Below are 27,015 nucleotides of genomic sequence, written 5' to 3' on the forward strand. Positions count from 1 at the left end.
CTTTGTGGAAGTCCATGATATCCAAGAGTAGTCCCTTGTACAGGCACTCTCTGTGCTCGTTTTCTGTCTCCGGAGGTCGCAGTCAAACGAGAGAGACGCCCTTTCTCAGATTGCTGCTGGAGAGGGACAGAGAGTGCTTACAGCAGCAACTCAAACAGTACGAGGAGTCCATCTATACGCAATAAACGATGATTTATTGGCTGGAGGTCTGTCTTACGCGTATTTGTTGTCTTTGTCCATCTAGACTGAGCAAGGAGCTCCAGCAGAAGGACAAAATCATCGAGTCCCTGCACACCAAGCTGCAGCGACGCCCGGAGACCCCGTCCAGCTGCCACGCCCTCTCTGAAACTTCCGACCAAACGGACAGAACCTCCCTGATGTCGGACGAGTGCAGAACCAACGAGGACCTGGAGCTGTGCTCGGAACTGGACGCCAGTGAATACCAGGAGGAGCACAGGCAGGAGCCGGGCCGCGCGGCAGAAAGAGGAGGTAGGTTCCTTTTGCTTGTTCTTTTTTTTTTTTTTAAATTCCTTCCTTCTCTTTTCCACCTGCGAATGCCTCCTTCTATCATTCCACCTTTTCACCCTTCCCCAGTTTGTCCATCTCTCCCTACACCCTGTGGCCTCAAGCCCTACAGCAGCTGTCCCAACATGCATTGCCCACCGCCACCCGGTTTGATGAACCATCCTTCCAGAGGTATGGGCCATACAGCTCATCCACTGTCTTCCATCTTCCTTCACTGTCTTCTTCACCCTTCACCTCCTGTCACCCTCCTCCAGCCCTCCTCACTGGGCCTGTCTCCTACTCCCTTCCTGGCCCCTCGGGCCCCGATCTCTGTGGCCTCCGGCTCACCTTTGACCCCCGTCCCAGGGCCCTGTCTGTAAACGCTGTTCGCCAAGAGTTGGACACGTTGTATAAGCAGATGAATGGACAGAATCAGAATCAGGGTGAGGGACGGAGGCAGTTGTGTTCCAATGGGAATTACATTTCAGTTTTCTCGCATTAATGAAGGGTTGAAGGTATGATACGGATTTCATAGTGCCTGGTGAAGGATTAACATTATGAACACACCTTTTTGGGGGGGGGACTGTTTATGGTTTTACAGGCTTTGCTGTTCCCCATGGCAACACTCTGTCCACTCTCTCACCGGGTGCCCTCGGCCGACACAACGCCTCGCCGTACAGCCAGCTCTCCCATCATGCCTTTCAACAGTACCAGCTGGGCGGCGTCATGTCCGAGTGCCACTCTCTCAAGTCTGACTCAGGTCTAATGGCGAGCGGTGCATTGTGGGAAATGGAGAACATGGTCCAGCCCAGCCAAGGTCACGCTGGAGCGTCCGGGGGCCATCCTGAAAATAGCCACGCCGGTAAGACCCATCTGCTACTTTTGACGTATTTTTGCCCGTTGACATATTTTGACATTGTAAAGCTCAAGTATTTTTTGTTCTCCAGGGACGGATTTGATAGAGGAGCACCTGAGAGAGGTGAGGTGTCTGCGTCAGCGTCTGGAGGAGTCTATCAGGACCAACGAGAGGCTCCGAAAGCAACTGGAAGAGAGACTGGCCACCACGGGCCAGTCTGGAGGTAAACCACACACACGCATGCATGCACACACACACACACACACACGTGCACATTTGTTTTAAACGCTAAGCAGCAATAATGTACTCAGTATTTAACACTACAGCTGGTTTCATTCTAGGGGCGCCCACTAACATCTACATTCAGGGATTGGACACCGTCACTCAGCTTTCCAACGAGATCAGAGTCCTGAAGGAGGAGAATTTGGCTCTGCAGTCCCGCCTGCAGGCCAGCTCCGGTACTGCGGCTAACTGAAACAAAACGGGCAGAACAGCTACAACATTTGCCTCAAGTTACAATTTAAGACATTTAATTTCCCCTCCTCCCTCAGACACCTGCGAGGAGGTGGTGCAGCTGCGGGAGGCGGTGCTCACAGGACGTGCGCGTCTGAAGCAGGCGGAGCTGGAGGCGGAACAGTGGAAGGAGGAGCTGCGGCGGCTGCAGTCGCACAGCCAGGAGCAGGGGCAGCAGATCCACTCGCTAAGGCAGGAACGGCAGAGCTGCCACGAGAAAGAAAACAGGTCGGTGTGCGAGGGAGCACAGCATGTAATGCGACCGGGGGTTTTTGGGCTTCAGAAATCATTTGAGCGCATGGTCTTCTCTGTATTCTCAGGCTCCAGCACGGGGTATCTCTGCTGCAGCAGCAGCTCTGTGAGAGCAGGGAACTGATCCACTCCTTGCAGAGCGAGCTGCAAGTGTATGATCGCGTCTGTGGCGGTACCAGGGCCAATAAAGGTCAGTCTCCTGACCTACAAAAGCACAAATATGGTGTGTACTATAAATGCAAATGTCAACATACAGCATTTTCTGCCCGTAATATCACATTTTGGACCTATTCACGTAATGGCAATACAGCTGAAATTCCAATGGGAAACTGCAAATTCTGCTCCATAAATGCCCGATGGTACGATTCAGTGTCTCCATCATCCCCAGGCTACCTGTCAGAGATACCGGGGCTGCCGCTGGAGCTCGGAGAGCTGCTCGGCGAGGTGCGCAGCCTACGGGCACAGCTGCAGAGCAGTGTCCAGGAGAACAGCGCCCTCAAGCAGCTGGAGCTCCACAAGCAGCTGGAGCAGAAGCTGGGCGTGGGGTCTCCTCGGACACCCTCCCTGTCTGCGCTGACCGCCAGCCCCCAGAGGGAGAACTTCTACCGGCGACAGCTGCTGCATGGTGAGAGATGCGCCCCCCGACCTGCATGCACGAAAAACATACATGTACGCCTTCATACCTTCCATACACCATATAACAGCATGTGAACTGCTAGAGGCCTTCAGCTGAAGTGATGATGCATCTGTTATACTACAGTGTGTGGAAAACTAACAGGCTACCCGAGGAGATGGATTGTTTGTTTACAAATTGGCATAGTTAGTGTGTGATCAAGCCTGGAGTGTGTAACCGTGTGTGTTCCGCAGACCCAGCTCCGTCTCCACCCGTCAGGGACATCGGTCTGTTTAACTGTGGCTCTCCTTACGCTCCCTACTCAGACCTGGATGACAGCCAGAGCACTGCCAACGGTGTGACTTTAACTGCACAGCATGACTTCTACCTAACCTCTTTACGTCTTTTGTGTCTACCTTTACACTATTAGAACCATTTTAATATTTAGTCGGCTGTTTCTGTCAAACCTTCCACCCTCTCACGCCATCTCCATGACTACCCCCCCGGCAGCAGAACCCCTTGACGCCCACCTCGAATTGGAGGGGGACGCCCCTGACGGATCCTTCGCGAACCGCAATGGCCGCCACGCCATCGGCCACGTGGACGACTTCAGCGCCCTGCAGCAGCAAGTCCTCGAGGGGTGGAGCCTTGTGCAGAGAATGGAGACGGCGCTGCAGGCCTGTCTCAACCAGGACCAGACCGGTGACCTGGTGAGGGTCAGAGCCAAGAGGGTCAAGACATTTTAGGAGGAATGGAATGGAAGACAAAGCAGAGGTGTTTTAGATCAAATTGCCCTGTATCTAACCTATCTCTCTCTCTCTCTCTCTCTCTCTCTCTCTCTCTCTCTCTCTCTCTCTCTCTCTTTATGTAGGTTCTGGACTATGGCTGCATGAAGAGTCTTCTGTCCAACGCCAAGACAGTTCGGCAAATCTTAGAGGAGGCCCTGTCCCTGCTTAAGATGTTCTGGAGGGCTGCCCTGCCTAGTGCCGACCGCTCCACCCAAAACCTTAAGAAGGTTTGTCAGATATGTAGCAATGGCATAACTAGACTGTTGATCCTGAGTCCCTTCGACTAAGACCACCTTTAGAGGAATCTCTTCTTCAAAACGCTGACCAAGACAGTGGCAAGACATTACTTGAACCAGACCCTTACGCTGTCCATCTGTTTTCTTTCTCTCTGTTCGTAGGAACAATCTATGCAGGAGGAGATCTTGTCCCTGAGGCTGCGTATGTCGGAGCAGGAAGAGGTTCTTCAGGGAACCATCCAAAGACTGAGGAGCACCAGCCGCACCAAGGAGAGCATGGAGCACTTCATAGTCAACCAATGTGAGTGTCTGCGATAGTTTTTAGTTTCCTCTCCCACATCTACCCTGGCCTTTTATAATACGTATCAGCCTGTGAAAAAATAAGAAAATGAAAAACAGATCATCATGTACAATTTTAACATCACAAATGGAAAATCCCTTTAATCTAGATAATGTCCTTTTAATATCCATATAAGCCCTATAATGATGAATGTCCCTATAATCTGAATAATGTCCATATAATGTCCCTATACAGTAATCCATACTGGAAAAGATGTCTAAAAAATGATGATCTAAAAAGATGTCCTTATAATTCCTATAATAAAAAATGACAATGTAATCTATTTAATGTCCCTATAACCCCCCAATGAAAATGGCCCTATATAATATACCCATAATTCCTATAATAAAAAATGACTATGTAATCTATATAATGTCCCTACAATCCCTATAATGAAAAACTTCCCCATAATCTATATAATGTCTGTATAATCCCTATCATGAAAAATGGCCACATAATCTATATAATGTCCCTATAAGTGGGCCTTTTGAGTGCTCATCATTCATTTGAAATGCAATGACTGAGTTAGTATGGACACTGGCGAGAAAACGACGAAAAGCAGAAGTGGTTTTGTGGTGGTGAGAACAGCAAACAAACAGTATAGAACAGGGAACAAAAGGTTACACGTTCGCGCCCAAATTTGTGTGTGAAGCAACACGGTGAAGGTTTAAAAGTAGCTTTGTTATGAGCGTGTACGTTGATGCAGGTATTGTGACCGTCTGTCCTCTCTTGATCCCAGTGTCGAGGACTCGGGATGTGCTTAAGAAAGCGAGGACAAACCTGGAGGTAAATGAAAAAAGCCCCATCACAGCGCTTCATTCACACTGTTCCTGTTGTGTTTGTATTACACAGTGTGTTAGGTCAAAGTATCGTGTGCATCTCTCCTGTGTCCTAGATTCATAGTCTTTTGTTCTGTATGGTGCGACCAGTCCTCGTCCGTGGTTTCTCCCCTCTTTCAACCTGGATTTGTCTCTCCATCTCCACCTTCCTCTCCTCCTCCACGCCTTCCTTTGTCCTCCCTCTCGCCTCTTTCTTTCCTCCATAACCTCCAGAAGAATGAGCAGAGGCTTTCCTCTCTAGGCGTCTCCTCTCCTGCTCCTTCTGCTGGTAATGGTTTGTCTCGTTGAAGATTTGGTGGAAGGTAGAAGTTGTCCCGGTTGTCACCGCCGTAATTCAATCCCCAGAATACACAGCGTACTCTACACTATATGTGGCTCTTATTCCACGGCCGCTGACAACTTCTATCTCAGTGTGTTTTTTTTGTTTTGTTCCCCCTGTTCTTGCCACGGTTTGACATCACTGCCATCCCACTAAGTGTGGTTACTCATAAGGCTGTTGTAACGGCTCGTCGGGGTTTGTTAGCTGAGAAAATGTGGGAGGATGGGTGAGCGACGGAAGGCTTCCCGTTACAACACGTTCAGGCTTTACTTTTGCAAATAAGAGTACGTCGCGGCAGTTTTGGCTCGAAGGGTTTGAGGGGTTTTGAATGGCAGCCGTATTTTTGTTTCCTTCTCTGGCTCTGCGGCCGCGCTTAACGGTCCGTTCGCACTGAAAACTAACCCCCCGCCGCAGTGTTCTGCATCTGACCATTTCACCCCAGGGTCCGCCTCGCATTTTGGATTGCACTCAACGATAAGAGAAGGGCCTCACGCGCTCGCTCTCTCTCCTCTCGCTTTCAGCCGAGGGCCCTGGACGTCGCGGTCGGAGCCTCCTGAGCGCCAGCGGCGCGGCGGCCAACGACCAGCGTCCGGCGGCGAGGAAGCGCGGCAGCGAGTGCCTCCTCGAGACTCTGGCGTGCTGAGAAGGAGCGAACCTCGACGCCACCGCCTCCGACCTCTGACCTCTGACCTCCTCACAGAAACAGCCAAAACTCTCCCAGCACCTCCAGCCTTAGATCCCCCACCCACTCACGTGCACTATTATTTGTACGGTTGAAATATTTGCACCTCGATGCTCATCCCCGAATTCTTATCTCCTTTCCCCGCATTCCGCCACCTTCTAAATATGATATGGTGTTTGGATCCATGCAGTGATGCAGGCGCAGTTGGTGTGGTGGTGGCGAGGGTAACAGAAGGTCTTTTAGCGACGTGCCTCCGGTGGTTTCAGTGACGTGCCGCGCGTCCGGGCTGATGCAGACGGAGTGAGCCGAGCCTGCTCCCAAAACCCCCCGATCTGACGCCAGACGCTCGGTTTCAAGGCGGGAGTTTTGAGGGGATTTTTCGAAGAGCCCTACTGGCGTCAGATCTGTGTGGTGATTTTTTCTTGTTTTGGGAGCATCCTCTCCTACGAGCCAGGCAGCCTTTGGACGAGAGAAGGGTTCATGTATGTTTTTACTCATGGCTGGCGAAAGGTAACTTGCACACACTTACATACACCCACGCTTCAGATACTTGTACGATACGATCCATCACTCCATTGGGAAAAACACAAAATCCTCAACTCTTACTGCCACAATAATGCAATTTTAAGCCTTGTGGCGCTTCCTTTCCTTAATAAAGACATTTTTGCAAGTGCAATGCAAATGCAACGACACCTACAATGTATCGCTAGACACACGGAGGAATGTAAACAGGCGAACACTGCTTAGTAACTAGATATACAGCTCTAGCTGTGTGTGTGTGTGTGTGTGTGTGTGTGTGTGTGTGTGTGTGTGTGTGTGTGTGTGTGTGTGTGTGTGTATGTGTGTGTGTGTGTGGGTGTGGGTGTGGGTGTGGGTGTGTGTGTGTGTATGTGTATGTGTATGTGTGTGTGTGTGGGTGTGTGTGTGTGTGTGTGTGTGTGTAAGAACCCCCCCCAAAAAAAACGTTCGCGTCCGGTGTATCACGGCACATTGGTCGCCACCGACAAACCTGAAAGTAATAGATAGGTAAAACCGAGCGGGTCGGGTCGATGATGTTTCTCTTTTTCTTTCGAGGTCATCCGGCTCAGACGGAACCGGGTCAGAACGCGTGTAGGAGCCCCGCCTGCGGGGGGCAGAGTCCTCAGCTGAGCATGTGCAATAACAATAATAATCAAAGTAATGTTTATGGATTGCTTAGCGAACAAATTGTTTCCGAAACATCTCGTTTGTTGCCACTTTGTGGTTTTAGATTTTTTTTTGGAACGTATGTATTTATGCACATGTAACGCTAGACAAGCATGAGTGCAATACTGTACGACTCACTCTGTTGTAACAGAGAACATTTTTCTTTCCTGCAGTGTTGATGCATGAAACCGTTGTCGGAGTGAAATACTCACGCAGTAAGTTGCAAGGGGGGGGGGGAACACCATTACTTGCCAAACTTTGAACTTTGAACTCCGTATTTTGACTTTGCCGAGCGACGCGCCCGGGTCCCACCGGAGCCGCGGCGCGTCAAAAGTGACGACGGAAGCTGCCGTGGAGGAGGCACACTGTGTCTCCTCTCGCTCAGCTCAGGGAACCAGAGAGTTCCGAAAAAAACGAGTCTTTATGGGCCAAAAAAAAACGTAACGACAGCGTCCCGGGGTTTCGATTTACATAACATAAATGCGAGAAATCAAAATAATTCAAAAATCTGAAATTCTGGAGTAAAATCAATTTATTTGTTTTTTTCATTTTTGGTCCAGGCCTTCGTGGCATTCCTGCGGCACTGGCAGTAGGTGTGATCCTGTTCTTCTAGGTCGTGCAAACTTTGGCAGGCAACTGGTGGGACCATTGCTCGTATATTGGAGTCGTGGTGACAGCACTGACTGTAATTCAATCCTCAACCCGTTTGTTTGGACGTGTATTCTCGCTGTACATATTTGCCATTTCCCACGCTGTAAATAACCTGCTTTTCTCCCGTGTTGAGTTTACCATTTGCGATTGGAGAACAAAAAAAACTATTTGAATCCAATGTTTGCTTCATGCAAAGTGGAATATGTGGGTAGCTGTGCAATAGCTTTTCTATGTATCTGCTTTTATTTGATGTTACACATCAATGTTTTAAATATATGTTTGAGTGTATTCACTTCACAGATTTGTATGATTGTTAGGGGTACCTGGTAGAGATTTGTGGCTTTTTTTTTTTTTTACATTTTATTTTATAAACTCATAGGATCTTGCCTCTTATGAAGTCACAAACTATGCATTGGTATAGTTTTACTCCCTGATCACAGTATTATTCGACATATTTAACAAGCTCTGGGTGATGTTGCTTCGCTTGCCTTTAAATTTTTCTCGAGAGCCCCCTTGAACTAGCGCTTTGCGTCTATTTTAGATGCAAGGCGAGCTTTGCCAAAACAGGTCTTGTTTGCGCTCCGCTCTTAAAAGAAAAGAAAAATAAGTTGAGTAAATTGCCAAATATTTGACAGGAGTCGAAGTCGGTTACATATTAAATGAAGACAGGAACGGAGTTGAATGAATTTGTATAGTGAAGCAGAAACCAATGATTTTTAAGGATTGGGTCCGCACAGCACTTTGTTCGAGCGTAAACAATGCCTTTTTGATATGCATTTGTCGTGTAGAAATGAAATGAAAACCATGTATGGAATTTATTTGTATATAGTGCTACTGGACGGACGCATCCGTGCTACGCTGCGGAAAGCAGCTTCGTGTCTGGGTTTTCGTAGGACGACATTAACTAGAAGGCCGAGGCGGGGCCCCTGCGGATCCTGCCTCCGATGACATGTCACCGTGTGTGTTGTGTTCGTGAAGCATTATGAAAGATTTTCTGGAAGGAATAAAAAAACATTAAAAAAAAATTATAACGTGTCTGTGTGGCCTGACTATTCATAATAAACGATTAATACGGAACTACTTCATCAACGTTCATAATTAAGATTTATATTACAGTTCATTGATAGGATACAGGACGTTGAACATCTAACAAAAACAAATGCAAATAAAGGACTTCACAGAAATGGTTTGTTCTGTTTTTTTTATTTGCAAACAGGTAAAAGCCAGTACCCTTTTTTTACAGTTTATTTGCAAACAGTTGTAAAATTCAAGTTTTGGTTTCAGCATGGACTACAACTAATACAATACTAATAATCTATAACATGCACACGCGTAGTTGTCGTCCACAGAGAATTAAACATTCTATGAATTATTAAGGCAAAAATGCTAAACTGCTGAAAGCAAATCATTCATAAAACATTTCAATTTTGCTTTTTTCTCTGCCATCTGTATAGTGGACCAACCCATTACACAAAATCCTACCGCAATGCAACTTTTAATTAAATAAATAATAACAGTGTAGTGTTTTTTGTATTGGTTGAAAAAATAAAAGTTCACAATATTGCAGTGGTCTTTCACAAAAAACTAAGCTTCAAAATGCCTGTCAACTTTGATTTCATTTATTAACAGTTTTTTGATTACAAATTGACTTTAAGGGCTTTTCCAAATTGGACAGACATGCACTTCCCTTTCAGTGTAAATATACTGTGTGTGTGTGTGTGTATATATATATATATAAAATTTATATATTTTTTCATTTTTAGCAAATAGATCTGTATCTCAAACTGTGACCGACAACACTTAAAAATCAAAACACTGGCAGTTTGCTTTACATCGCTGATGACAAGAACGACCACAGTTACGAAACGTACCATGTCATTTGTATACATTCAATACATGCACAATGGTCATTGTTTTGGGTGCTTAGGCCACTGAATATAAATGCACATGTCACGGTTAACACGGTACATGTTTATTTAACATGGATGCGCACACAAACACACACACACACACGGACACATAAAAAAGCACTGCAATTTAATACGTCAAAAAAATAATAATTTTGGACTAATATCCCCGAAAAAATAAAAACGCAGCTACAGTACATGGGTTTTAAGCTGCACAGTTTAAAGCTTACGCCAACTGTCCTGTTCAGAGGATGGATAAAGTGCAAGCAGTGTTGTGTCAAACTAAAAGGCAACAGCAGAACTAAAGTGGTTTGGAGCCTTAGATTCAAGATTCCCACTAACATGAGCAGCCAAAAGAAAAACTTTACTTCACATCAAATTCCTATCCTTGACTGATATTATTTTGACAGAATGGTGATAAAGGTGTCGTAACTAAAGGGAGTCAAAATTGCGGGGCTTCATTCGCTGAGGATATCAACACAGGCGATAATGAGCATCACATCCGAGGGGGTTGTGACACAATATACACCGAAACATCAAATTGTGAAAAATACATGGTTGGTATTGCTTGCAGACAACGGCACGATAAAAAAATGTATAAAACTATATCTGTATGCTGACCACATTCACTGAACCACTTTAACTGGTCAACCACAAAGCCACAGGTAACCGTGGCGACCCGTCCGTGGGAACCGACAGGCGTGCCTCCCGTATCACCTTTCCGTTCTTAGTTACTTCTTCCCACAACTCACTCTATTGCACTTCTTGATCGAGCTGTTTTCAAAGCTACGTGTCTTTCATAAGTGAGCAGCTGCCATTTTTGTTTCACCCTGCATCCAAAGTGGTGTACTACCATACTATTTACTACACCACATTAATGTGCTTAAATACTGTGCCAGGAGTACCAGTAATAATAATATTAATGATAATAATAATAGATCTTTATTGTCCACCGTGGTGGAAATTTGTCTTCGGCTCACGGTACCATCGTAGTATTAAAAATACTGCACACTGTGTTGTCAAGCATATCCCACAATGCATTGCTATGGCAAGACGCCAGTTAGCGTTTCTATGCACTGTCATCAACACTGCATTTTGGACTCAAGTGTCCTTTTGGACTATACTTTTCTACAAGTTGACAACGAAATGCAATCAGTTCTGTGTTGGCTACGATTTGGACACAATACTCTTCGAGATTAAATGTTCAAACCAAGCAGAGAACCCCCTTCTCGCAATAAAAAGATCATCTTAAAGCATCAAGTAAAATAAATAAAATATAAAAAAAAAACAGGCCCCACGTTTCACAGCGTCAACGTACCGTCTTTTAATAATACTTTCTTTTTCCCCACCTTCAGAAAAAAAAAAAAAAAAAAAAAAAAAAAACAGCTCAACATTCTTAGTACACACCAGCATGCATCTAAACTCCGGGTGATTCTATCACACAGTGGTTTTCCCGACGAGCGGAGAACTAGAAGCGGCGACAGGCGGCATCAGCGGTGACGGACGATGACGCAATTTGCCAAGGTTCTGGTTTCTCTGGGGCCCTTGGAGGAGAAAAGTGTGCCGCTTCAAACCAAGCCCCAGCCACAGCCAACTCACCCTAAACCGTTGGTATCTGTCTAAACGTGATGATGGAAACCAGCGGATAAACGGGCCGCTCTCTAAGACGCACCGTGGACGCCCGCGGCTTTAGATGGGCTTGTAGAGCAGAGACGTGACGTATTTCTTCTTGTATCGGTGAGTCGCGCTGAGCACCATCACCCCGTCCTGGATGAGGAGGATGAGTCAAAAGAAAAACGCCAAGGTCAGTTCATCGATTTAATACAGAAGTCTATGTTTACTGTGGGGGGGTTTTTTTGGTTTATAGGACAACATTTTGTTTACCGTTTAGGCTTTTAATAAAGGCAGGTATATTTCATGACTTATTTATTTATAATCTTTTTATTGTATTTATTGTTATATTTGTTGTTTATCATAAGGGTTAGTGTATATTGACACATTTCCTATTGTGAACAGTTAACAGTTTATATAAGGTTTATTGTATATTTTCAAAATGTTCCATATATAGCAAACTTATTTTTTTATATTTGAATTGTATTGCTTTATTATTATTATTGTGCCTACTGTTTTGATGTGAACTGTTGAGACTGTGCAATTTCCCTTCGGCGATGAATTACCATCTATCTATCCATCCATTTCACCTATACACTCATCTCTTAAACAGTCTAAAAGTGAATCTTAAACGCTTCTATGCACCTAGAAATGTCTGGTTGCATGTTTGGTCAATCTTCCATCAATGCAAATTTTGTCTGCATCGCTGCGAATTATAAGAAACTGGTTCATAAAAGCAATTGCCAAGTAGAGGAAAAAATAAGACAAAATGACATATACTGTACTAAACAGGAAAACATGGGAGCAGGTTCTGAGCAGCCTACCTTTATTGAAAGAGCGTACAGGTGGTTCAGCATGACGTGGTTTGGCTCAGGCAGCAGGGCGGGGTCACACTGCGAGGAAAGCATGAGAGACAGCGAGAGAGGTGGAGAAGTTAGCCATCGCAGAGAAAACATTGTATGTATAAAAAATAAAATAAAAAATAAAAAAGCCCCAGGAAGTCCCAAACTAACAGAAACGTTGGTGTCCTTGTTGAGTATGACTTGGAGGAGGTGAGGGGGCAGTATGGGCGGGGCCTTGAAGCGCTCCTCGGGTTTAAAGACGTACTGCTCCTGCCCGTAAGGCCCTGGCGGGGAGCTGGACAGATCTGGAAGAAGCGGAAAGACGCCGTTTCAGACAGGAGCACCCGTATATTCTGCGATGCGGAATAACAGTGTGTGTGTGTGTGTGAGTGTGTGTGTGAGTGTGTGTGTGTGTAGGGGGGTACAAGATGGAGGAGGGCCCGAAGTACCAGAGGTGTCAGAGCACTCCAGTGAGTCCACCTGCAGGGCGTCAAACACCTCAAAGTCAGACTTCTTCACCTGGATCAGGTTGTTGATGGTGCCGAGCTGGCTGGTTACCACGGGCTGGAAAAGCGGTAAAACAGTTCCAGTCACGCGGGCACTGAAAGGCCGAGGTCTGTGGGGCGTGACCGGCTGCCAGAGTCTGTTGGCGTACCTCTGATGGATCATGAACCCACTGTCCATCCACAAAGAACTTGTACTGGTGCTCTCCTTCTGGCAGGTCCAGGATGGCCACAAAGTCATTGTGGCTTTGGACGGAAAGGCAACTTTATTATTATTATTTGATAATTACTCGCAGCCAGCATTTCAGAACAACCCTTTAAAATAAATAAATAAAAGAGGTCCCGATCACCTTTTATTAAGGGGGATCTTAGTGCCCCAGTTGTTAAAGGAGCCTGCGATGTAGATCTCTTTGCCCCCACCCGCCCAGCGGATCACCGTGGGCCTGGCCTGGGGACCGCTTTTCTCCAGGTCCTCCGGGTCTGGGGTGAACTCCTTCTCACCAACGCCCTCGAGAGAAAGAAGAAACCACGGTGGAATCCACTCCATCAATGTGACTCCTTGTTTTAAATGTACACAGCGGTTTCGTCCATATTGTCTTGGTTGACAGCGAGAGATACAAGCAATACCATCCATGCATGACGGGAAAGTGCCATGATGAAAATACATTCAGTTCCAACAAACAAGAACCTTTGCCTCCGTTCCGTGAGTGTTGAAGATGTTCGGATCGTCCGTGCTGTCCACCATCTTGCTGCTGGGTTCATGGTCTTTGTGGCTGCTGCCACTGTCAGTGCGATGGGCCTTGGTGCCATGGCGATCGGCGGACACCCTGTCACTTGTGTTACCCATAATACCTCAGCCTTGACGGCGCAACAAGAAAAATAAAAGTTTCTGTTACTTTGATGAGTTATCTTCTTGCCTATACACACACTGGTGTAGAATGAATACTTTTGTAATAATAATAATAACAATAATAATAATAATAATAATAATAATAATAAACCAATAAATAGATAGATAGATAGATAGATAGATAGATAGATAGATAGATAGATAGATAGATAGGACCAACGACCCGTGGATGCGCATGTCCGAGGTTTGCATTCTTGTGGAAGGCGGACCCCGCCACCAACAACAGACATAATTTAGAGCACATGCATAACACAAATGCATCGAATGGCTGTTTCTCGTGCCAAGTGCCAGTTCGAGAATCAAACATGCGATTTGTTTTAGTTTTAAATTAAATGTATTTACGGATTACCACTGTAATGCTCGAGGGGCCATGCAACGTTTTCTCGCCTACCTTCGACGCCAGACAGCTGTCACATTTTTTAGCTAACGGTTAGCTACGGTTAGCCAGTTGACTGTCAACATATCTTGCACATAACAAGCCACATTTGGTTCCACGGATGGTAATGTCAACCAGCAGAACATTACAAGCAAATGATCGCTAAGGCACGGCATACGAACCGACTGATCCGGGGGGGACCTGTAGGAAATGTAAAGTTTAGTTTTTTATCGGATGGCCCACTTCTTCGACAACATTCAGGGTGCCTCCACTACGGTGGCCAATCAGGACCAAGTGGTTTCGCTGTTGCGCCACGGTACAGTGCAGTATATTATTATTATGACAAAATCGATTTTAATCGGACGATGAATAACCTAGGCTGGTGATCAGGGGAAACATCTCATTTACAAGCTTCAACGTGGTTATTGGGAGAAGATATAAAGAAATTAGCAGGGTTGCTGGATGTTTTTGTAAGTAGTTCCGGAATGTGGTGCCAAATTCAATTGGAACTCGGGAGTCGGTAATTACGAATCTGTAGGCGTTCAGACTGACCTGCCTGCCCGCAGCAATTGTGTGTTTGTTTGTCATGCTTGTGAATCCCACAAGCTACAAAACGTATGTTAACATAACATAAAAAAAATCCAAATTGGAGGTTGGATTATTCCGTGTTCTGAGTGCAATGGAACGGCGCATAGTTGCGCACAGCCACACACTCACTCGTATTTCTAGTAATATATATATTTTTTAAAGATCGGTGATATACTGTATCACAAAGTAAAGCGGTTTAAAAAAAACAAAAAACTCTAATACCATCGGGCACAGATGAAATGCTTGAGATTTTACAGGGATGTGATGTTGTCTTGTCTACAACTATCTGGTTTTAATGTTATTGCTATAATAATGATCACGATAATGACTTGATTCCAAAATGATTTGTGATCTATCACATGGAGGATTGCTTGGTGTTACAAGGGCCTTAAATGCGAGTGCCTGAGTCTGTAGACCTCTTTATTCTCCTCTTTCTGCCTTCGTTAGTATATCTAATATTTAATTATATAATTTTTCATATTTACATATTTTAACAATTATAAAACATTGAAACGCAACCACCTTTATTACTACCTCACTATTATTTTTACTACAGAATAGATGAACTGATGAGTATATCTTTGGTAAGCAAAGAGTCATTGAACACTGAGGTTTTTTTTTGTTTTTTTTTATTAGATTTTCAAATACAGCATGGCAGACATTTCTTCAACATGCATGGACACTGTCAGGGCTCTTCTCGAATAACCAAAGAGGGATTCTTGTCCCACTCAACCGCCAGGTGGAGTCATTGAGAAATGTGTGACCTCCAGTTATAACCTCCAAACCACAGAAAGCCACATTTCTATAGCCCAGGTCAACTAACACTTGAGACCGACTCTGTTTTTGGTTCTATGGTCCTTGATATTTGCCACCATGTCATATTTGCCTTATAAGTACTACGTACACATCTCCAGCATGCAAAGCTCAAAAACATGGCGATTTTCTTCAATGACTAGTTTGGACGTTTCACATTTTTGGTTCTGTGTGCAAACACACAAAAATATAAGACAAATGCACAAACTTCCCTAAAGCAATGTAGTCAGATACAGCAATACCCAGTCACAACACATTCTGAAATTAAATTCCTCCAAGCAGCTTGATTAGAAAAGTGGATAACCAACGGTTAACACCATAAATAAAAACTGTAAAAAAGTTAGAACATTAAAAAAAAACAAAAAAAAAAAACACCTGCTGTCACCAAATGGTGCAGGATCAGGTGGATTAAAGGCACATTAGATAATGTGCAATTACCGTTATTTTAATGTCGCAAAACACACATGATACCCACATTTTCCGTAAATTCCTTATTACCTACGTCATACGTAGGTTATAATATGAAAAACATCATCTTCATATTTTCGTGGCTTATACATGCAGAAGTCATGAGAAAATAAAATAAGTTGTGTACATATTCTGAACGTTATGGATACACCTCAATCCTTTTGTTTGGGTTGCATACAATTTGGATATGTACTATCAGCATGATGTGGGAGGTAAACTAACCAAAATTAATTGTAAATGATAAATATTTACTTCACAAATGTCTAACATACGTCAAAAGCCAGTAGTATTGCAGCGATTTAAATAAATAAAAAAAAGTCTTGTACTGGAACAGCATCAGAGAGTATGATGCTGAAATAAGTTAGACACTACCCCATTCTTAGGTTTGGTGTTTTTTTCTGTCATTGTTATGCTTTAGAATTACTATATCTATGCTGGAATCTGACACTAAAATGTCTTTGTATCGAGTGTGGTATTGGGTAGAAAATTACTCCGGAAGTGTGTTTTAATTTGAAATGATATAACACGCATTTGATATGTGCCCGAACTGATTAATATGTAAGCTTCCAAAAATATTTTAATTATCAGGAAAAAGTGTTCATTTGATAGAACCTCCATGCCAACAATTCCTCTATGCCGGTGTTTGTTATTTGGAGATTCCCAAACCAGTCTTCATGTACTCGTACACCACATAGCTAATGCTGACAGCGGGGATGACTTTCATGAAGTTAGGCAGGATGCCTCTGTAGAGTCCAAAAAAGCCCTCTTTGGCCACAATCCTCCTTGCCAGTACACTCATCGAAGGCTGGTCTGATGAATCCAGAGAGGCTTGAGAGTAAAGAAAGAAAAAGAAAAGTTGTCAAAAAGTTGTTTTGTATCTAAAATGTGCATTTTGTGGTATGTTACGGGTCATATGACCGGTGACAGTAATTCCGAATCTTATTGTGGTGGACCAAGGTCCTGCCTGTGGGCAGCGACTCCCACACTTAGCTGTTAAATACAATACACTGTGCAGTCTTGTCATACTGTGTTACAATTGGGTCGTGTTTCTGTCATTTGGCTCCAGTTACCTTGCGCTTGCATGCGCGTGTGGATAAGGGCAAGAGGGTAGCTTGCCAGCTGGCCACATGTACTGGAGGTGGTACCACATCCGAGCAGCACTAGAACTCGAGGGCTGACCGTGTCTTTGGCGTAGTAAGACAAAAGGCATTCTTTAGACTGAGACCTTAAAGCCGTGCCTGTGGGCAGAGACTCCCACAAGTGGCGCCCGAACAGGGACCCGGGAGGTGCAGGGCGCCGTATGAAAGGTGCCCCGTAGCCAATCCGATGGCAGCAGAAGCGCCTCGCAGGCTTAGAGGAGGAGCGGGACTTCCACTGCTGCCAGCTGGAGTGTGTCATGTCAGTGTGAGCTCCCAGGAGTAAGCTGCGACTGACCGCTGGCCCCCCCGCCACCAGCCAGAGGACCAGACCCCAGCGTGGGCTACAGGCTGCGGTTAGTTCCTGCCTGCGCACTCCCTGATTTTGGGCATGGATCGGCCAGTGTTCGGCCCTTGTGGTCGGTAGGGAGATGTGAGTGTTTTGTGACGCGGGGTGACCTGGAAATGCTCTTCCAGGTGGCTCACCATAACCCAATGGCCGGTCACAACAAAACACGACCACGGAAAATGGCCCGCTTCTATTGGCTGGACATTTGGGCAGATGTGCGTAAATGGTCACAACGTGTCCTGAGTGCCAGTTAGTAACCCCTCCGGCTACGCCAAGAGCGCCGTTGAAGCTCCTCCCCCTAGTCGAGGTCTCATTTGAAAGACTCTGTATGGATCATGAGACCGCAGTGCCTGTGGGTATTGTTTTGCGTTAGTTTTAGAGGATTATGTGACCTGGTACCCCGAGGCAGTACCGTTGCGCAATACGGCCAAAAGTGTGGTGCAGGCACTGTTTCAGGTCATCTCTCGAGTCGGGATTCCGAAGGAAATCCTGACTGACCAGGGCACCACCTTTATGGCATGTACACTTCAGGAACTTTACGAGTTACTCGGCGTCCGCTTAATTCTGACCAGCGTTTACCATCCCCAGACCGATGGTTTAGTGGAGCGCTTTAATAAAACGCTGAAAAACACGATTGGGAAGTTCATTCAAGACGATAGTCCTTATTGGAACAAGTGGTTGGACCGCCTGTTGTTTGAGGTGCGGGAGGTTCCCCAGGCCTCCACAGGATTTTCTCCCTTTGAACTCCTTTTTGGCAGGAGACCCCGGGGTGTGTTAGACCTTATTAAAGAAAACTGTGAGGAAGATCCTAGCACCAGTAATAACAAGATACCGTGTGTTATGGAGCTGTGAGCGAAGTTACACACGCTGATTCAGCTGTTATCACGGGAGAACTTGCTCGAGGCTCAGGGACGTCAGCGTCTCTTATTCGCACCGGGAGACAAGGTGTTAGTGTTGCTCCCTACCCCCAGCTCTAAATTGCTCGCAAAGTGGCAAGGGCCTTTGGTGGTCAATCGGCAGGTTGGAGAGGTTGATTATGGGGTCGAATGTTCTGACAGGAAGGGGGCGACACAGATTTATCACCTGGACCTGTTAAAAGAATGGAGGGCTCTGGTCCGTGGCTCTGGTCACGGCAGTCATTGAGCGGGATGAGTTGGGGCCGGAGGTTCCAAAAGCGGCCATTCATACCGCAGCCCTGTTTAGTGACCATCTCTCTCAGTCCAAGATGGCGGACATGGCCACACTTCAGTATTGCTTCTATGATGTATCGCCTGCCCGAACATTAACGCAAAATCGTGCAGGCAGAATAAGAGGCCATGCTGGACATGAGGGTGGCCGAGGAGTCCTCGATTGACTGGTCTAGTCCCGTCGTGTTGGTGGGTAAGCCCGATGGGTCGGTCCAGTTCTGCGGCTATCGAAGGGTGAACGCTGTGTCAAAGTTCAACGCCTGCCCAATGCCCCGGGTCGATGAACTTCTCGCCCGGTTAGGTATGGTTAGTTTTTTCACGACACTGGATCTAAGCAAAAGCTACTGGCAGGCTGTTGGCCAGACAGCTCCCCAACCCAAGTTGGGCGGTGCGGGTACGTGGCGGGCCAAGGGGTGCAGTTAAGCTGCGGCTGCAGATGGCAGCATGGCTTCCTTCCCCGAGACCGCAGAGCTGCCCCGAGTCGGCCGAATTTCTTGGTCCGATCTGGGGCAGGTAGCTTTCTTAATGTTTGTCCGTCTTTCAGAGGGGATCAGCGCACCTCTCATCAGCCGACCAGGAGCCTGATCGGAACGTCATTCCTCCTGTGCCCGAACTCATTATTCTGTATAATTTATCCTTTTGGCCAGCGAACCATTTTGTTCAGTTTGTCTAATAAAAAAATCTCTCGCCATGTTGGCAACCCACGGCACGAAAGACTCCGTCTCTCTCCTTAAATGCATGCCTGTGGGCAGAGACTCCCACACTTATGTGTTAAATACAACGTACTATGCAGTCTTGCCATACTGTGTAACAATTGTGTCGTGTTTCTGTCATTTGTCAATAGTGCGATTGCGATTTTTCAAGGAAACTACCTTGAGCTTGCATGCGCGTGCGGATAAGGGCGAGAGGGTAGCTCGCCAGCTGGCCGCATGTACTGGAGATGGTACCACACCCGAGCAGCACTAGAACTCCAGGGTTGGCCGTGTCTTTGGCGTAGTAAGACAACCAGGCATTCTTTAGACTCTGAGACAGAAAGGAGGAATGAAGAGAGAGGATGAACAAATTCAATGATTTCTGTGATGAATAGACCCATATAATCACACATGCTACTTGAGTAATTTAACAAAGTGCACGCTGAAGTGAAATAAAACTGACAGGTCTGCGCATATGGCTGTGCCAACATACCTCATACACAGCCAGGTCTATACCCGCGTAGGGAATGATGCCCAGTAAGTTGGGAATGTAGCCCTTGTAGAAAGCTTTGACCCCCTCTTTCTTCAGGATCTTCTTGGCACAGTCTGACATTCCTGAAAACTGTCCGGTTTTCCCCAGAGTCAATCTGGTCTTCATCACCTGAAAAAAAAAAGAAATTAAGTCATTCCGGATGTTAACACACATTAAAATTTGTATCTTGAAAAAATAAATTTTAAAAATAAAAAAAGGTAACCAACAGACGAACAGGGCAGGGGCGTCAGGTCACATCGGAGTAGAATTATTTTTATTGCATTTCCTCAAAAATATGGCATGCCAAAGAGTGCAGTAAAGGATCCAACAGAAATCTTACCTCCATGGGGTAGATAGTGGTCTGCGCTGTGGCCCCGGCCAGAGATCCAGCGATGAACCTCTGGTGCGTCTCAACCTTTCTACCCTCCGATGCCAACAGCTTCTTGTACTGCAAATAATGGGAGCATAAATTAACCCATAACAATAGCTTTGGTATTTTTATTTTGTTATACTGCATTTAATGCCTGTAACTCTGTGTGTAACGTTGACACTCCAGTTAACGTCACTTACTTGCTCATAGGCCATGAATTTCATTGCTGTCTCGGGAGCAATCTTTAATACGTTAATTCCATTGCCTCTCCATAGGGAGGTTACACCACCTTCTCTGATCATCTGCCTGAAACCCCCGATGAGGTTGATTGGGTTGGTTTTAGAAGAGTGAACCTGCAACACACATGTACATTTTAAAGCATGACAACACTTTGAACTTTTAACACCACACAGGAAGAAGTGATGCACAAGTTGATTGATCAGCGCTCTAAATCTGAGAATGGCGGTCTCGAAAACTGCTGATCTGACATTAGGTTTTGGTTAAAGTGGCGATCGCAATCCATAGTAGGGCTGTTTTTTTAGACCAATATTGCAATTTTTTTTAAGTTTTTTATCTTCTGTATTATTCACTTAATACAAGAAATTAATCATTCTATACTATGACTTATACAAGAATGGATACAGTCAACACAAACTGCTCTTTCCTGTAGGCCAGGCCCACGTGTTGTGATGAAAATAGATAAGATTAATAAAAAAAAATATGCAGTGCTTCAGCAGGAAGTTGTGCTCAGGGACAGCTTCATGCTCATCAAATTTTCAAAAAGGTGAAAAAAAGAAGCAGGGTTCTGGAAGAGGCTCCGTCCACACTCTACAGGTGTTTCGAGCTCTACCAGCAACACATGCCCCGCACCACGGCCCGGGGCCGGAACACCGAGTCTCACCGGGGGGCAGTGTGGCGGTTCGGTGAAAACAATCGTTATAGAGCGATAAGAGAGTCCCGGAGAAAGTGTCCCCATTACGCATGGTTTCGTTCCATACACACTAGTGTCCTTCCATAAGGAGATGTAAAATGAAATAAAAACACACTGTTCTGGCGCCGATCGCAGACACCCCATCGCTGACACACGTATCTTTCGGTACCATCAGTGAGAGAGACGGATGGTGCGCAGGGCGGCCGCCTATCTCACCTTTAGGAAGAGCCGGCCCTGGACAGCCCTATTGGTTAGTTTATGTAACATAAACATAAAAAACATAAAAATAACAAAAAAAAAACCAACTAAAAAGAAACCTTTAATTTTGATTTTTTTTTTTTTTTTACATGATAGCCTTTGCAATTTGAAAATTGCGTTCTATTAAATTGCGATGTCTGTTTGAATTTGATTAATCGTTCGGTCCTAATCCATAGGTGCTGGGGGATATCGAGAGTTTACTGACTGCAGCTAGCTACACCGCTTTATCAAATTCACCACGGCTGCCTTTCCCGATCAGTGCATTGTTCCGGGAAGGGCGGGTCACGCCACCAGCAATGGAAACAGTATATAGAGGAGCACATGCAGCACAGTGCATAACGCAAATACATTGAATGGCTGCTGCTTACTTAAAATGCCAGTTAAAGGGGGGGGCGCTGCTGGACACAATGGAGTGAGGTCACGTTTCCCGAAGCTCCACCAAGGAGTGGAAAAAGTAATTTTGGTTAAAGCACAGTTTTACTTTATGGAAATACTTCTTCAAAGTACATTATAAGTATCTGTTGATCGCCGTCGCTCTTCCGAACAACAACTAATGGCCGTAGTAAACCACTTTTGATTGACTACCGAAGAACGCTGCAGATAAAGCCTTGGACTTTCGGCATTATCGGGAGATGAGGACATGATCAACCCTCATGAACAACCTTTCTGTCACAATGGGATTCATTTTGCTTGTGGAGGAAGCTCATCTCATACTCAAAACGAATATGTGAGTATGTTTAAAACATACATCTTTTGTATGTATGTAACATGTTGAAAACAATTTGTGAAACTACTATTTACAATGTGGAAAGAGTTGGGGAAAAAAAAAATGGCAGTTAAAAAAAATTACAGGTTACCACTTTAATGCGGGATAGGACATGTGCTGTTCCAAGGGGGGTTTGTGTGTGTGTGTGTGTGTGTGTGCGTGCGTGCGTGCTTTAGCCGTATGGATTTGGATGGCTAGTCTTAAAATCTGCCTAATCTCTATCCAGCCGACTACGACACTGAAACACATCAACCAAATATCCCCCACACCATGCCAAAAATCCAGTAATACCCGCTACCATCCGGCATTTGTCATCAACAGAAAAAAAAAAAAAAACTTGGGTTTCAGTCCGGAGTCAAATGACCCTGCAATAGGGTTTTAATCGGCTCCACCTCTGAATGTAGGGTTCGCACCGCGGGGAGCACAGCGGAGAACACCCCCATGCTCCCCGCTGGGCTCCAAGCCACTCCAGCATCACCCCACGCCTGGCAGCACGGATACTCCGCACCGCTTCTACTGTAGTGTTGGGTCGTTCGCGAAAGATCCGATTCTTTTGAACAGCTGTGTGTGTGGGGTTTAGCCGTATGGATTTGGCTCGCTGATCTCAAAATCTGCCTAATCTCTATCCAGCCGATCTACGACACCTAAAAACGTCAACCAAATATCTCCCCACACCATGCCAAAAACCCAGTAACACTCAGCGGGAAAGAAAAACCCGGGTTTCAGTCCCAGGTCAAATGACCCCACATTAGGGCTTTAATCGGCTCCACCTCTGATCGGCTCTGATGACCAAAGTTTACAGTTTTATATCGTCGTTTGTTTAAGTTGCCGTCTCCTCTATTGTTTTGTTCCAAATCACACTGGCACCATGACACGCCCCTTTTCCGAGGGTGTTTGAGACTTCAAACGTGACGCACCAGAAAAAAAACAGCATTTCTCCTCGCAATGGGAAAGGTGTAAATCGCCTATTTTTTGGTGTGAAAACGGTATGAGATTTATTGCATAAATATAGTTAAATGTTTAAAATAAATACAGTGAACACATTGAATTTAACGTTTTGATATACAAGTATATGTGGCTGGCAAGTCACACAAAAAATCATATCTGCAGACTGCGCCGACAAAAAAGCATCAGGAATCAGTGGAGGTTCCTACATCCCTCACATGAAGTATACTTCTATACAGTCAGCTGTTTTGCTTTATCGTCCCAACCTGCATGAAGACTTTCACCCTGTCCAGGGGGGCGGTGCCCGTACGAGAGACTGCGCCTGCCGTTGCCCCGGAAACAAGCTGCTTCCACCAGACTCCGGAGGTCTTTTCCTCCTCTGTGAACTCATCAGGGATGGCAAGGCTATCCCCGATGTCTAGCACCTAGAGAGTACCGGAGAGTGAGATTAGGATTTCGATTCCTGGTCATTGGTTCGTTTAAAGTAACATCTACGCCCACCGCTGATACCAGAGGTCATGGAGAGAACACTCTAGATACGTCAGCATGGAGCAAATTGGTGGAGAGCTCAAAACGGCCTTGAGGAAACTCCACCTCTCTGCCGTTCAGCTATAGTGGAATCTACAACATCAACACCAGTTACAGACAGACCTGTGTTGGGGTCAGCCAGTCAAAAAGCGGAAAAAACAATTTATTATAGATTTGTTAGACTACCGGGGAGAAAACAATGAAGTAAGTCGGTGACAAAATCCTAACCTTTGAACCTTTGTACTGAGAGCTTTGGACTTGTCAAGATAAACCACTTGAGTCTGTTGTTTTTGTGTTTGCTGTAAATCAGAGGGATAGCAATGACGTGCAAGAGCTTCATTTTGTGTAATTTGGTAGTTGTGATGCCCATCCTCGTGCTGCTAATAACATTATAAACGTCCAATTGTCCTTTGTTAATAACTAGATCATCATTGACCTTTTCCCTTTTATCCAAAATATGATGGATGTCCTTTTTGTTTGTTTGGGACCCAGAACACGTTTTATGCAGGAAATCATTACATTTTTGGTGCACAGCGGTCCCTTACCGAGGAGTGTTTCCAATATCGTATGATCGCCTCCAGATTGTGGGCTGGGTTGAACAGGAAGTGCTCCCTCCACTCGTTCCAGTCGACCATCATGGTGCCGTCGATGTCCATGCTGGGTAAATAAACAGAAGGCTCTTATATGGATGAGATGGTTAAACAATGGCAGAGTTTGTCAACAGACCGAAATAAGATCCGACCTCTGTAGGATCTTCAAGGCGTGCTCCTTGGAAATAACCATGCCCAGCTCTGCAAGGGACTGCTGGATCTCAGAGGCATCAATGCGTCCTAAAATAGAAGGTAGAAAGCTTTTACAATATGTTCTCATTAAAACCCAAAAGCTTTTAATTCCGGTTCCATTATCATTATTTGTGGCGATATTGTGCTTAATATATGCATCAGCCGGCAGTTCCTGGATTATTGCGCTCCGCGCTCATGACTTGCCATCATTATTTCTGTCCAGGCTTTTGAACGTCAGACGCAGTTTCTTCTCGTGCTCTTTAAGATATTTCGTAAACTCCTTGAAGTCGAGACTCCCATCTTTATTCTGGTCGCCAGATGAGACGATTTTCTGCAGGAGGAACAATTTTAAATTAGTTAGCTGGTGTTCTTATCATGCACTATGTTGCACACCCGCACACGATCTATACTTATCTGCATACTTTTCTTAAATGCAAAATTCTACATTTTCTACTTTTTATTTTGGGTTATCTGCACTTGTATCTACATTTTAATTGCATTTTTTTTTATTTCCTTGGAATTTTATGTTATGTTCACTTATTTATAGATATATTTTTTAACTGCAACGTTTAAAATACAAAAAACATATATAATAATAACTTAATTTTTTCAGGGCCGTTCAACTAACCTAAGGACACTTTTCCAAAAAATAGCTATAGTAAGCATGAGTGCGTGTAGAAACATGTTACTAGTTCAGGTACGACAGTGGGTGGCCTAGTCCAAGGAAATACACTATATATCTCCATGTATAGATGTCTGCATATATAGTTTAGGTCATCTTACCCTATTTATATATTCATACTTTAAATACAGGGATACACATTTCTGACTGTACTTTAATATATCTTCCCTCGTTGCACTTACGTTCTACACTTTTTTTTTTTTTTTGGTTAAGTTGCTTTGGCAACGTAACACACACGTCTCCCTCGCCAAGAAAGCCCTCGGCACCTTGGACCCCGACGTGGGATCCGTTTGCGCACACTTGTACCTGTGCAGCGCCTTGGCGGAATATCCCCATGGCGGTGAGGCCCGCCCTCAGTTCGGCCACGTCCACCTTGCCATCGCGGTTGGCGTCCAGCTTGTCGAAAAGCTCCTGGTAGGACCTGTCGCTGCCGGCATCCCAGCACCGTGCGTGCGACAGCAGGAGCGTCCGTAGCGTCTGGCGCATCGTCGGAAGTGATGGGGCAGCGCTGCAAGACGGACGACCCGAGTCAGGTTTTAGGGAAAATAAAAAGTTACCCGTCCATTCCGCGAGGGAAACGAAGGCCCCGCGAATCAAGATCCGTCTGCTCTCGTCGTCGGCGATAGAATAAAAAAAAAAAACCAAAAAACGGGGCTTTGCATTTGCCCTATTTAAAACATTCCCATGCACCGATGCAGCGGGAGCTTCCAGGGAGCTGCTGCAGTGCTCGGAGGCGGGGCGACGGCTATGTACTCTTGCTGCGTTCCGCGGCAGGCTGGACTCGGAAATATGCGCACGCCTACTCGGAAGCGTGCGGAGGATCAGCCTTTCGAATCTGAATTTCCTGTTGCCGCTGCTTCAGTCTCGACCGTTCTGTGGCTTGGGTTCCTGTGGGGATGCTCGTAGAGCTCACGGTTGCTAAACACACGCGCGACTCGCGTCCATGTTTACCCGAACGGAGACAACGGTATAACGGGACACATTTGATAATGGAGGTGGAGACTGCGTACTCGGAATGACTGATTTCCGAGAATGGAATGCAGCATCGGTTAACGGGAAATTAGTGTGTTTAACCTTTTAATTATCCACGGACTAAGAATCTCCTGACCTTCCTGTGCAGATATTAAAAAAAAAAGAATGTCTTATTCCGTGTGATATTATTAATGGCATCCTGCAGAGGAAATATGATCTCTGCATCTAAATAGCATGTTTGTACTTGAAACATGCAGGGTAGTATTTCCTACTTCAGAGACGTTTACTCTCAATAGATGGCGCTATTACTTCACATCAACACCAGAGCCCCCAGCTCACCACCCCATGATTAAAAAAAAAAATAAAAGGTAAAAAATAAAAATAAAAAAATAAAAAGGTCAAGATACATGGGAGATCTGAGTCACACATAATTAATGACACTGAACTGAATTTATTTTTTTGCTTATGGTCTATGTTAGTGTTTGGATGATTAAATATAGAACCCAAAAAAGGTGGTACAACAACTGATAATAATACTGTACATAGTTGAACACTGCATATACACCGATTAGCCAAAACATTTAAACCACTGACAGGCGAAGTGAATAACGTTGCTCATCTCGTTCCAATGGCACCCGTCAAGGGGTGGGATATATTAGGAAGCAAGTGAACAGTCAGTTCTTGAAAATGATGTGTTGGAAGCAGGAAAAATGGGCAAGCGTAAGGATCTGAGTGACTTTGACAAGGGCCACATTGTGGTGACTAGACAACTGGGTCAGAGCATCTCCAAAACGGCAGGTCTTACGGGGTGTTCCTGATATGCAGTGTTTAGGGCCAAAAGTGGTCCAAGGAAGGACAACCGCTGAACCGGCGACAGGGTCATGGACGCCCAAGGCTCATTGATGAGTGCAGTGAGTGAAATCTAGCCTTTCGGGTCCAATCCCACAGAAGAGCTTTATGAGAGAAACGTGGCGCTGGGTAGCCACAGACCGGTCAGAGTGTCCATGCTGACCCCTGTCCATCGCCGAAAATGCCTATAATGGGGACTTGAGCATCAAAACTGGACCATGGAGCAATGAAAGAAGGTCT

General features: G+C 45.4%; 3 protein-coding genes across 5 annotated transcripts in view; 1 reads left to right on the plus strand and 2 right to left on the minus strand.

The window, feature by feature from the left end:
• Positions 1–8,144, plus strand: part of LOC307238216 (myomegalin-like) — a 41,823-nt gene extending 33,679 nt beyond the window's left edge. Inside the window, exons 31-45 of one of the 3 annotated variants that reach the window (XM_080011118.1) lie at positions 245–489; positions 595–696; positions 780–947; positions 1,106–1,366; positions 1,452–1,583; positions 1,702–1,818; positions 1,912–2,101; positions 2,194–2,315; positions 2,514–2,750; positions 3,249–3,448; positions 3,610–3,753; positions 3,925–4,063; positions 4,842–4,888; positions 5,155–5,209; positions 5,782–8,144. In XM_080011118.1, coding sequence (XP_079867244.1) covers positions 245–489; positions 595–696; positions 780–947; positions 1,106–1,366; positions 1,452–1,583; positions 1,702–1,818; positions 1,912–2,101; positions 2,194–2,315; positions 2,514–2,750; positions 3,249–3,448; positions 3,610–3,753; positions 3,925–4,063; positions 4,842–4,888; positions 5,155–5,209; positions 5,782–5,903 — 2,281 coding nt within the window. In that variant the 3' untranslated portion in view covers positions 5,904–8,144. The remainder of the gene's footprint in view (positions 1–244; positions 490–594; positions 697–779; positions 948–1,105; positions 1,367–1,451; positions 1,584–1,701; positions 1,819–1,911; positions 2,102–2,193; positions 2,316–2,513; positions 2,751–3,248; positions 3,449–3,609; positions 3,754–3,924; positions 4,064–4,841; positions 4,889–5,154; positions 5,210–5,781) is intronic. The other 2 variants (XM_080011119.1, XM_080011120.1) reach the window with 2 other exon arrangements.
• Positions 8,145–9,728: 1,584 nt separating this feature from the next.
• Positions 9,729–14,214, minus strand: prkab2 (protein kinase, AMP-activated, beta 2 non-catalytic subunit). Its single transcript, XM_080010349.1, has 8 exons — positions 14,110–14,214; positions 13,330–13,499; positions 12,992–13,149; positions 12,794–12,887; positions 12,588–12,702; positions 12,310–12,443; positions 12,121–12,189; positions 9,729–11,452 (listed from the first exon to the last, which is right to left on the minus strand). Exons 2-8 carry the CDS (start codon positions 13,486–13,488, stop codon positions 11,375–11,377), a joined length of 807 nt encoding a protein of 268 aa, XP_079866475.1. The 5' UTR covers positions 13,489–13,499; positions 14,110–14,214; the 3' UTR covers positions 9,729–11,374.
• Positions 14,215–15,196: 982 nt separating this feature from the next.
• LOC307238564 (mitochondrial adenyl nucleotide antiporter SLC25A24-like) lies at positions 15,197–25,440 on the minus strand (the record flags this gene model as incomplete). The annotated part of the gene is made up of 10 exons (XM_080011604.1): positions 15,197–16,624; positions 19,341–19,491; positions 19,654–19,821; positions 20,033–20,140; positions 20,263–20,415; positions 23,229–23,387; positions 24,036–24,147; positions 24,233–24,320; positions 24,477–24,603; positions 25,261–25,440. 10 exons carry the CDS (start codon positions 25,438–25,440, stop codon positions 16,443–16,445), a joined length of 1,428 nt encoding a protein of 475 aa, XP_079867730.1. The 3' UTR covers positions 15,197–16,442.
• Between the last annotated feature and the right edge of the window lie 1,575 nt (positions 25,441–27,015).

The sequence above is a fragment of the Zeus faber genome, assembly GCF_960531495.2.
Source record: "Zeus faber genome assembly, chromosome: 12".
Taxonomy (NCBI): domain Eukaryota; kingdom Metazoa; phylum Chordata; class Actinopteri; order Zeiformes; family Zeidae; genus Zeus; species Zeus faber.